This window comes from Macrobrachium nipponense, chromosome 26 (assembly GCF_015104395.2).
Source record: "Macrobrachium nipponense isolate FS-2020 chromosome 26, ASM1510439v2, whole genome shotgun sequence".
Taxonomy (NCBI): Eukaryota; Metazoa; Arthropoda; class Malacostraca; order Decapoda; family Palaemonidae; genus Macrobrachium; species Macrobrachium nipponense.
Window position 1 is genome coordinate 55,235,482 of NC_087215.1, and position 12,344 is coordinate 55,247,825.

The 12,344-nt window shown below is 38.8% G+C and overlaps 1 protein-coding gene across 4 annotated transcripts in view; it reads left to right on the forward strand.

Moving 5' to 3' along the window:
• The window catches only part of LOC135200283 (nucleoside diphosphate kinase 6-like), a 31,416-nt gene that overhangs the window by 17,218 nt on the left and 1,854 nt on the right, over positions 1–12,344 (forward strand). For 2 of the 4 annotated variants that reach the window (XM_064228772.1, XM_064228773.1), the window contains exons 4-5: positions 1,158–1,332; positions 1,464–2,900. The exons of 1 other annotated variant lie outside the window; for it this stretch is intronic. In XM_064228772.1, coding sequence (XP_064084842.1) covers positions 1,158–1,332; positions 1,464–1,667 — 379 coding nt within the window. In that variant the 3' untranslated portion in view covers positions 1,668–2,900. Of the gene's footprint in view, positions 1–1,157; positions 1,333–1,463; positions 2,901–12,344 lie in introns of those variants that run through there. One more of the 4 variants, XM_064228774.1, reaches the window with a different exon arrangement.

A 12,344-nucleotide genomic window follows, 5' to 3' on the forward strand; every position in this document is an offset into this window, starting at 1 on the left:
TTCCTGTTTGATTCTATATTTAGCTGTCTCGTTCCCACCTCCATGGTGTGAATCAGCTAAGTATATATCTGACAGGTAAGTTAAATGTATAAAAATGATATTGTTATGATACAATAAAGTTTTATACATACTTACCTGGCAAATATATACAAAATTATACCCACCCTACCTCCCCTCAGGAGACAGGCGGTATAGAAAAAATATGATAGAACATGGGGATGGTTCCTAGTCCTGCCACCCAGCGGCAGGTAAGTAGATCACCTGACCTACAGGTAGCGTGTGTGCGAAATTCGAATTTCTGTCGGACGACGGAGTCAAATAGCTAAGTATATATCTGCCAGGTAAGTATGTATAAAACTTTATTGTATCATAACAATATCATTTTCTGTTAGACAAATTCCAATAAGATGAAAAACAGTCATTGCTACTATTATCTCTTGTATGCGCACAATAGTATTAAAGTCAGTATACATACTGAACAGCTTCCAGATACATCCATGCAATAATGTTACAAAACTGTATTTAGTGCATGCAGTTGAGAGCATACAGCATTCAACTTTGTACACATTAAGGTTGTATTGTTGAACATCAGTTAACATATAGTTCTCCTAACCAAGTGCTTACACACTAAGTTTGTGTCGTTGAACATTAGTTTTCACCAGTACTCCTAAAAAAATGAGCTTACACACTAAGTTTGCATTGTTGAACATCAGCTGTCATAGAGTGCTCTTTAAGAGAGCTTACAGACCAAGTTTGCATTGTTGAACATCAGCAAACTTAGAGCTTTCGCACTAAGTTTGCTTTAAGAATATCAGCTATCATAGAGTGCTCTTTAACCAAGAGCTTATGCACTAAGTTTGGATTGTTGAACAGCAGCTATCATAGAGTGCTCCCAACCAAGAATCTTTGCTTCCATCCCAGTGTCTGTAATCCTAATAATGCCCACCCACCATTATTTGGAATATACTGTTCAATATGAATGGCATATCTGAGTTTACTCTAATAGTGGGCAATGATTTTCTGCAACACTGCATTAACATTATGTAACCTGCTATTCATCTTAACAAAGGCAAGGACATTAAATTACAGTACGTATTGGTATCTTACTGTAGATTATATTGGATTGAAGATAATAAACACTTATGAAAGGAATATAGTTTCAGACATACCAACAGAGTCTGTCAAGTGTCTTCTTGTAAAGAATCCCTCTTTGATGATGATCCACATTCCACCTGTGTGAAACATGCCCCATGTACCAATAAAGGGCAATTTAGCCCATGCGGTCAGTGCCTGCCTCTTCTTAGGTGTTGGAAGTCAACCAAAAATCATGAGGTAATCATTAAGATGCACCATATCTTAATTTTTCCCTTTACTTGACTGTTTAAAAAATATGATTATTGTAAATATACAATCCTTGATTATAAGGAAATATCTATTTGGTAAAATGAATTGTCTTTTTGCAGTCTTTTACAGTATTAGCAACTCGTTTGATTCTGATGAAGGACCTGCGACCTGAGGGTTCAGTGTACCCTTTATGGAAAAACCCTTCAAGTAGGCTTCAGTGGGAATTCCCAGATGTACCACATGACTGGACTCTGTTGGATATCCATGATTCTTCCTTTATTGATGGATTATTGAATGATGTGGAGTTTATTGACCTCACTTGAGTAGAAAATTATTTTGAAATAGTCCAAGTATGAGTGGACATTGTAGTGTTTAAAACCTCATTCAAAGAATGTTTTATTCAAGATTCATCTTTTATTACTTTAACGAAATTATTCATTGGAGCTAGTCATGGAAACATTTGATTGAAACACCCTAGAAAATGATACTGGTCCTCAAACATAACACAATTCTTTTTTATGCATCTTGGAATCTTACAAAAGGTTGTGAAAGCTTCTTATGGAATACTTTACAAAATAAATTTTGGTTTACGAATGAAAATGAAGTTCAATAAGTTTAATGGAGTAGCCAAAGTCCTTTGCAAGGACTATTAAAAAATTTACAAGCTTCTTATAGTAAATTTATATTTTGTCTGGTATTGAAATTTTTTTTTTTTAAATTACAGTGTTGTATGAAAAGTGCAACTCACCATTCACTCTTATATTAAGAGGCCTAACACTGTTCCTCTGGGAAACTTGAAATAATTTGTAAAATTTTGGTGTTACGGTGATGAGACTGTGTAACTATGGGAAATTTTCTATGAACTGTATTTCTTTTGTTTAAATTAGGTACTGCATACTACTAGTTGCTGCATTGTCACTACAGATGATTAAAGTGACATGGCTGTTTTCCAAAGTTCTTGTATATAACCAAAGCTAGAGTAAGATTTTTAGTTATTTTATGGTAGTTTTAGAGCTTATGAAAATTAGGTTGAAGATTCTTTTTAAATTTCTTCTGTGAATGCATTTTATTTTCATAATAAAGTACCCTATTTATATTTTCTTTGGAAATAACATATAACGTGTTGCCAGCATAAAATTTTTATTTTGAAGATAGAAATATATAACAGATCTGTTTAGCCTTTATTGGATGGCTTGAAACTTCAGTGAGAATGAAAACATTGAAATAAGATACAGCAATGTGACCCAGAGAACTTGAATGCTGTTAATGCAGGGTATTGTTAGAAACATGAAGAGTCCTGAATTTAAAGATAAATCTTTTTATTCTTCACACTTAACTAAGTTTTTTTATGTAGATTTTTATTTATTTTCACTAAAATGAACAACTTGAAATTAGCAGTGACACTGATGTGCATATATTTTTCAGTGCTTCACATGCTAATTGATGCCTCAAAACATGGTTGCATGGTTTTTGTTTAAAATATATGTATTTGTACATAGTATTTTATTGCAGTTAAGGGGAATGGTTTTTTTTTTGTATTATAAATAATTGAGAAATTATATTGTTTAATTTACCATACTAGTAATACCATTCCAGTTCATGAGTTTGCCAGTAATGGTATGGAAACCAGGATACAGTAATAGAGGCAAGAGGAATAAAGAGAATGTCAGTAAGATGCTCTGCGTGAAAAGAGGTTTGAGTCAAGGGAAGTCAATAATTATTAGGATTTGCCAAGGTTGTCAGTGAAGTGCTTTACATTATCATCATAGCAGTAAATAACAATTGCAAATCAGTTGTGGGCATTGAAATAATTTACTGTAATTGCCTGTAAATTACCAAGGAAGGAGAACATTCTTTCCAGAAACCTAAACAAACACTTACTGAATGTTGAATCAAGCTTTCACTTGGCATCCTTCTCATAGGGTTACACTTGCAGACTTTTTGAATGAAAACTTACCTGTGCATTTTGATAAAACAGAATTTAAAAAATAAATACCTTTTACATATTTATTATGTTAATATTGCTCCTTGCTATAATGGTAAATTTTATGATTTCTTGTGCAGCTGTTGTACCTTCTACTTACTCTTGTAGAGTATTTCTTTTTGACCTAAATGCTAATTGGTGTTGCCTGCCTGTGTGTGGGCATATACAGTTAGTTGGTAAAGTTAAAGACAGCCTTTTCTCAATCTTATGACCAGTTGACTTCACAGACAGGATCTAGCATGGATGATGAAAGAATATGTTGGTCCTCTAGATACATGTGGAATACCACGATGATACTGAAATTGCAACAAAAAAATTCTTCCACATGAACGACTTCCTCTGTGGCATTTGGTTCCATTGTTCTATGGAATAATTCCATTGACATGATTTGAGTTTCAACAACACTGAGGAGTAACAAAGTGGGTATCTCAGAATCACAGCTCTTGAGTTTTATTGTCCAACCTATGGGTTCATAAAATGAATGGTATCCCCTCAACAATAGGTGAAATCCAAGGGTCATAGTAAAAGGCTGAGTCTCTTGGTCTGCAAAATAATGTTGTCCTAATACTCAGAGGCAAGTAGGTAGACAGTGACAGCTTCTGAATAGTCCTGCTAAGAAGGTGCTATCTCATGGATTGGATGTCAGCACTGGAATCATTCACATTTTTCATATTCAGAGGTATGGGGATTTTTTTTTTAATTATAGAAACATGACAAATTGTTAATCAATTTGTATTTTTTGTAGCTAACAAACCTGAGGTCTTAAAAATAGGATCATCTTCTAATGCCAGCTGGAAACCTTTTAAACCAACGAAAGATTATAAAGCAAGGAATCTGTGGCATCTGGCAACTTATGCATATACGAGGTGGAAGCTGGTCACCGTTAATGTTAAGACCTCAGGTTTGTTAGCCATGAAAAATACAAATTGATTAAAAATTTGCCATTTGCTCATGTGGAACAAATCTTCAGCTTTAACAATAGGATATACTTATACATGGAGGGAGGTACAAGTACCCTGAACCAGCCCACCTAACCACCCTTCCTAGAAGATCAAGTTCTAAAGAAGGGGGTCTGAGCCCATGAGAGAAGAGATAAGCGAGTATCTAAAAACTCAGCCTGCTGGGTTTAAACACAATGAGACGTGTCCTGATTCATTGCATTCATGGAGGGTAAAGAGAACTGTCTGTCCAAGCAACAAACCAAGTAGACCACAGGGGTTTGTCATCACTCCTCTCTCCCCTTGCTAGAGAGAGGAGTAAGTGCTAATAAGAAGCAGATTTGTCTATTGTATAGGAACAAACCAGATAACCGACCAGTATGACTACCACACTCACCTGTATCAAACCAGTTCCAGCATATGATGTGTCTCTTCTTCAACCCACCCGTAGGAAGAAGAAAGGAAAAAAGAGAAAAGAAAGAGACCAGCCAACTCATTCTCTCTTCCACACAATCATCTTAGGTAAGATACAAACTGTCCTGCCAGGGCCACTGAATGAGCTACAAAACTTGTTGGGCAGCCACCACCTGACCCAAGGCAAAAGTGCCTGTGGGCAATGTCCTTCAGGTAAAAAGAAGTGAATGTGGTTTGCCAAAGCAGGAACCAGCATTCAAAATCCTATAAACACAAGTTCATTTTAAATGCCAGAGAGGAACCCACTCCTCTGATGTCATGTTCTAGTCTGCACAGACTCAGTGACAGAAATAGCAGGTGAGGAATAGGTATACCTGACTGAATACCTCATGCAGCCAAAATGAAATGGTGTTCTTGGACACTTCCCTTCTGGTCCAGCCTGTGCTAACAAAAAGCCTATGACACCTAGGCCTTAGGTGACTAGTCCTGTTTAGAGAGCAGTGCAAATCTTTGACAAGACAAAGCAATAACTCCTGCGATCGCTGTCTACAAACTCATTCAGTGTGGGAACTGAAAATGAGGCAAATCTGTTATCATGTGCCGAGGGATTCCAAGTCTTAGCCATGAATCCCAGGACAAATTCGAAGCACACACCCCAAACCCCCGGTGTGTTTAATGTCATAACTCGGGCCATGAAGCTCTCCAACTCTCTTCGAGGAAGCCAAGGCCAACAGTAAAATTGTCTTCAGAGTCGGATTCCTGTCTGATGATCGACATAGTGGCTTGTATGGAGCTCAAGTGAGACTACTCAGGACCAGAGTAAGATCACATGTAGGAGGTTTTGAGTTCTCTTGGTGAACAGGATTGTTCAAAATTCATGAACAACAAGATTCCCAGGATGAAGAGATGTCCATGCCCTTCAGGTGCAGAACCAACCCCAGGGCAGCCCAGTAGCCTCTGACAGCTGAGACGGAAAGACCTTTCTCATCCATGAGAAAGATCAGGAAATCCGCTATCCGCTGAACAGGAGTTTCGAGTGGAGAGAAACCCCGTCAACGATACCAATCACAGTAGACGGCCTACTTGCTCTGGTAAACTGCTGACGAAGACCTCCTGAGATACCTGGACATCTGGCCCGCAACTTTTCGAGAAAAGCCTCTCGTTCACAGAGGATACTTGACAGTCTCCAACCATGAAGAGATAGGGACTCTACCGACTGGTGAAACCTTTCCACATGAGGTTGGCAAAGGAGGTTGCACATGGGGGAATTCCTCTTGGAACCTCTGACAGAAAGGACAGGACTGGGAACCACTCCACATGAGGCCACAGAGGTGCCACCAAGGTCATTCTGAGATTCTGGGAACTCATTATGTTTTCTGTTCAAGACCTGATGGATCAGGCAGAAAGAAAGGAAGGCATACACCTTGAGATTGTTGCAAGGACGCTGCAGAGCGTCCTCTGCCAGAGCAAGAGGATCCAGGACCACTGAGAAGTAGACCTCCAGCTTTCTGTTGAAACGAGTGCTGAAGAGGTCTAACATGGGTCTTCCCAAAGGTGAAACAGCCTGTCTGCATCTTAGTTTGTTGGCCACCACATTCCTCCTGCCTGGAATGTACCTGGCCATGGGTTCCACCGAGTTGTCGATCACCCACTGGTGCATCTCAACTATCAACGAGTGGAGCTGGCAAGACACCAGCACCCTGTTTGTTCACATAGACCACCCCTGTGGTGTTGTCTGACATCAGAACGACAAAGTTTAGAGGAACTTTTTGGTTTATTCCAATAGGATTGAAACTTTGTAGCATGACCAACTCTTCAATGTTAGGATACTAAGAGGCTTGGGTGTCTTTCAAGAAAAATGCATTAGTACTACTTCAGTTAGTGCCCTGAACATTCAAGGTTAATTTGCTATTGATCTCAAATGATGGGATCACATCAAACCAAACAACATCCTCTCTGTGGAAACCCCTGCTGTGGTCTTGCATGCCAATGATAACAACTTTGTCATTGTCATTTTGTATAGAGCTAAGATTGTTTAACTTAACCTTTACTGGACGGGTAAATATATCGATTTGCAGCTCCTCAGGCTGGGTAAACTTTGAGGTCGGGCAATTCATGAAAAAAACACATCAATGGAAAGAGGAAGATATGCAAATGTACATGGTGAAAGAAAAAAATTCTAAAAACTTTTCCCTACCTTCCACAATAAGTTGAAAATAACTATTTACAACCCCTTGAGGACAAGACAATCGTTAATTTTACCAACTTGTATGTTTTTTCTAACAAATGATTTTATTTTTTGTAAAATTATAATTTCTGCGCACACAATATCAAAACAGATAAGAAATAAAATCAGTACTAAATTCATAGCATATTTGTTGAAAAATATTCATGTAAATTTACAGAGAATAAAGATTCAGTAACTTTTTTTACTTTTACATGTTGTTTCTAATATTTCTTTGGGCTTTTCTTTGTAAAATTACATTTACAACTGACATACTATGGTAAAAGACAAGAACAAAAACTAACAGTAACCCCTTGGTATATTTACGAGCAAATTTACAAAAAGATGTCATGTGAGACAGAGACATAATACATTCCCCCTTGAAGTTAAAAGCAGAACTGAAGTCCTGAGATGCCCGATTCTGGTTTTAGCCAGTGTAAAAGTTGCCCTTAGTGAATTTATGGGCTATGGAAGTATTGGCAGTGAATTTATGGGCTACAGAAGTATTGGCAGCGAATTTATGGGCTATAGAAGTATTGGCACCCCTTTCCCGTCTGATTCTTTTCAAGTCGATGGCACTTAATATGGTTTATCTACAGGATCAATCCGTCCACACCCCAAACCTGTTATTACTACTCCTGAGGATCAATCCTTCCATTAAGGGTTAATGTAACTCTTTCCCCATGAGTCCTTATTTTTGTGGATTAATAGGCAATATTTGGGTTCCACTGGAATAAGGTTATCTCTCCCTCAGTGGTGATGACAAGGAATGCATGGTGTCCTTAAACATTCCTGTCTGGCATCTTGAATACTCTTGAATTGTATCATTGTATCTTCTAATATAAGATCAGTGTCAATTGGCTTTTGATTCTGACTGGGAAGAACTTTTATTGCTTTTCCATACAATGAGCTTTTCTCAGCTGAAAGGTCAGTCCCTAAAGAGTGACAATCACAATCTTGTCCAATCCCCTCCCTTTCCAACTCTTCAAGATATATCTTTTGACTGAATGTCATCTTGCTGTGAAGAAACATGCACATGACTTCAGCAAATCATTTGAAGAGTTGCAGTCTTTGAATATGTTTTCCTAGTTGTCTTACACCCAAGAACACTAAACACAGCTACTGTGATCACTGCTTTTGCATAGCAGACAGAGTAGAAATCACTACAAGCTCTAAATACGTCACAAAAAAAGGAAAAGTTTCAAAACTAGCAAAGTGTAGTTAACAAGCATGAAACTCTTCACTATTCTTCACTGTCTAACAATACAAACCCATAATGCAGGAAAATGAGAAAATTCTGCTCAAGAGACACTACATCTCAATATGCGCACAAGGACATTAAATGTTATTACCAGCCCAAAAGACAACCAGTAACTGCAGCATTGGTATATTGGTACTCACCTCTCTTGCATAAGTAACATTACTGCATTAATGAAATAGTCTTCACTACTTGGCCAAGGACTTGAAAGACAATGGTAAAGGCAGTCGAGATGTTATGAAGCTGCATGTCCCATGAGCCTGTCAGATGTTTTGGGCTGGTCGTTACACTATGATGAGGGCATAACACTTGTCATTTCCTGACAGCTGTATGTATCTGAAACTCATAACAGCATGTTGGACATCCCAGCTGAAGATTAATGGAGCATCCAATATACAGGTGGGTATGGCAGTATAAATACTACAAATTCAATGTAATAAACATTTCAGAGAGATCTGGACTCATAAAAATAGCATTATTGAGCAATTCAGATAAAATGGAATACCATAATTATAAATCACTTTAACCACAACCATTTTACAACTTTCTGATTACTTATGCTGGTAATGAGTTTTGAATCATCATTATGTAGGCTGTAAAGCCAAACACTCGGGCACTTGAAGCCATTCCATGCTTTGGATTGTGAAAAAAAAAAGTGCTGGAGTGGTTGGACAAGATAGCGTAATTCAGAAAACAAATTTGATGAAGAACCAGCATCTGACAGTGAAACTGGGAGAAAACCCTTACAGTAGCACTAAGAAGAGTAATTAGAGATTTGGCAACAAGATGGAAGATAGAATACATGAATAGCAGTAAAGTATGGGCCAAAGGGATGCTGCAACACTTTAGTAATGACAACAGTGTACCATGTGAGGTGCACTGATGGTACTACCCCTAAAGGAGAATGATTTTAAAGCTGAACTGCATTAATCAAGAGTATGCACAATGAACATAAGGTAAGTATGTGCATAATTAACTGTGGCTATTAACTCTGGTTATTCCAGACTATTTAATAATGCAATAATGCTTTGATAATGTTTTTCATATTCTAAGTATAAAACATATAACAATATCTCACATTTTGCACTCTTGGAAAGCTGCAGAAACAGGTCTCATTTTAATGTACTTCAGCAGCAATAACCTCTCTAGGAGTGAGGGCAAGGAACCACTGATGCAATTTGATTCTTATTTTAGACCTCTTCTCTTCGAAAGGAAGCTGGAGGTCTTCTGTTCCTGGTCTCAGAATTGTTTGTTGGAGCAGAAGACTCCCTTCTTGCTTCTGGGAATTCTCTCGGAGGCTGAACGATGGAGTGCCCACACCTGTCTTCCTCGAATTTTCTAAAGTCTGAGGAAGTTGTGCTCAACTCCTGCCCAAGGCTAGGAGCTCTTCAAGATGAGCACCCCAACCTTCGTAGGAGGCTCACAAGTACAGGAACAATTCAGAGGGGAGATTTATGGGCAACTGCCTTTGGCAAGCTCTAAAGTCTTTGGTTAACCCTAGTAACTCCTTAACCCCAAGCTGAGTAGAGGAGAGAGATTCCTCCCTAGCACAACCTTTTTCGCCTGTTTCATGTGGAGAGATACCTCCAATCATTAGGATCTTAATCTCTTCATGCATGGAGTCGATCCAGTATCTCTTACTGGAGATATTTCCTGCAATGCAGCAACTCACATGTAGGGCTATTACTTCAGAGGAGTCAAGTCGTATATAAGATGAGCAGTCTGCTGCCATGATTGGTGACATCAAAAGGGTTTCTCTCCACTCTAAGTTCCTGCTCAGCAGAAAAGATCTTCTGAATGTATTTCAGAACAGAGGAGGTTCCTTCTGTTGATACTGGTGAGGTGCTACAAGGCGTAATTGTGTTTAGTTTGTCTGAAGGATGCTGACCTCTCTTTGCCCTCAGAATCTTTGGTGTGGTTCACCTAGGAAACTCAGACCTACTACTTGGGACCTTACTCAGGTACTGAGTATGGGACCTTACTGAGTTGGGGTCTTACTCTAGTACTGAGTATTCTCTCTCAACCTCCTTTGTTTCCATCTCCCAGGAAACAGACTTTGTGAGCAGTTTTCCTTCTGACCTAGGTTTCCTTGGTAGGGTTGGAAAGCTTCAGGGTTCCATCAAGCTCTGTGTAGTTATCTCGTCTCCTAGAGGTTAGGTGTTGTAGACCTAATGTTGATTAATTGAATATAGAATTTAGGGCAAAGGCCAAGCACTGTGACCTATGAGGTCATTCAGCACTGAAATGGAAATTGACAGTAAAAGGTTTGAAGGGTGTAACAGGAGGAAAACCTGGCAGTTGCACTATGAATAAACTATTAGGAGAGGGTGGAAAGTAAGATGAAGGAAGAGAATATGAAAGGAGGTACAGTAAAAAAGAACGGAAGGGTTTACTGCTAGGGCCGAAGGCACGTTGCAAAGAACCTTAAGTAATGTCTATAGTGCATTCATGAGGTGCACTGACAGCACTAACCCCCTATGGGGTAGACTTCATGTTAACACAGGCCAGGTCAAGAGAGGTGTCCTAGAACACCCTTTTGGTTTTCCACACGAGATGTTTAGACAAGCTGCCTCCTCATTGTTAAGTTCTCCACCAATTGGGTGCATGCAGAAGCGCATGCCATCAGCGGAATAAGTTCCTCCCTGGCATTTTAAAGTACTTATCTGTTCCTAGGATTTGAATGTTGGTTCATGAATGCCTCAAACCATATTCACACTTTTCTGCATAAAGAGCATTGCCCACAGATCCTTGAACCCATTTTCCTAGGGTCTAGTGGTGGCTGTTCAACAAGTGTGACTCATCTGGTGCCCCTGGCAGGACAATTTGTATCTTGCCTTAGATTGTTTGTTTGTATGGTGCTTTTACGTTGCATGGAACCAGTGGTTATTCAGCAACGGGACCAACGGCTTTACGTGACTTCCGAACCACATCGAGAGTGAACTTCTATCACCAGAAATACACATCTCTCACTCCTCAATGGAATGGCCGAGAATCGAACCCACGACCACCAAGGTGGGACGCTAATACCATACCAACCACGCCGCTGAGGTGCTATCTTGCCTTAGATGCAGGTGAGTATTGCAGCCACACTGTTACAGCACTTTTCATGTTTCATGCAACATGCAAATCTGCTTCTCAGTAACTTAAACTCCTCTCTCCAGCAAGGGGAGTAAGGAGTGGTGGCAAACCCATTTCTTGTAGCCGACATGGTTTGTTGCCTGAACATATATAGTTCTTTTGGACTTCCATGAATGTCATGAAGGCAATGAATCTAGTCATGTTTCATTGTATTTGAACCCAGTGGACTGAGTGTTAGAATTCAAATATCTAACATCTCAAAGGCTTAGGTCTTCTTCTTTAGCAATCTCATTGCCAAGAATGATCAAGTGTGCTGAACCTTGGTGTTTCAGGATTCTCATACCTCCCTCCAAGTATCCTATTGTTAAGACTGTAGGTTTGTTCCGCATATGAACAAATGACAAATTTTTAATAAATTTGTATTTTTCATAGCTAACAAACCTGAGGTCTTAACATTGACTATGTACCTCTAGCTGCCCCTCTTACATTTCATCCTGGGTTGGAAGAAAGACTCATGTGTCAATGTATTTAAAAGCACTCTCTTGACTTGCTTCCGCCTCAACTATGCATCGGATGCCAGATGCCACAGATTCCTTGCATTTACAATCTTTGATTGTTTTTTAACCGCTTTCCAACTGGTGCCAGAAGATTTATCCTATTGTTAGGACCTCAGATTTGTAAGCTATGAAAACCACAAATTGATAAAAAATAAGTCATATTTCTCACTTTGTCATCAGACTAAAATTTACTCAGTTGAAACAGGGTTTCTCTTGGATCTGAACAAGAAACACATTTGCTTTTTTATTTTCATTTTCGGAAGACCTCTCCTTTTCAGCTTAATGCCCTTTGGATATTTTATAGTGGTCTTTGTTGAATGACAGATCTATATTCTCAGTTCGTTATAAAAAATTTTAATTCTTGCATTCAGTCCTCTCAACAGAATCTTCATCCATAGACTGTCAGGTTGCTGACAGTTTGGAATAAATAATGCAAGTCCTTTCCCATAATGATGGTCTCTTTCTTTTGGCAGTTCTATCATTTTACCTTTCATGAACATTATACCATCAACTACAAAAGTCTAGTATCACTCCTGACATTATAAAA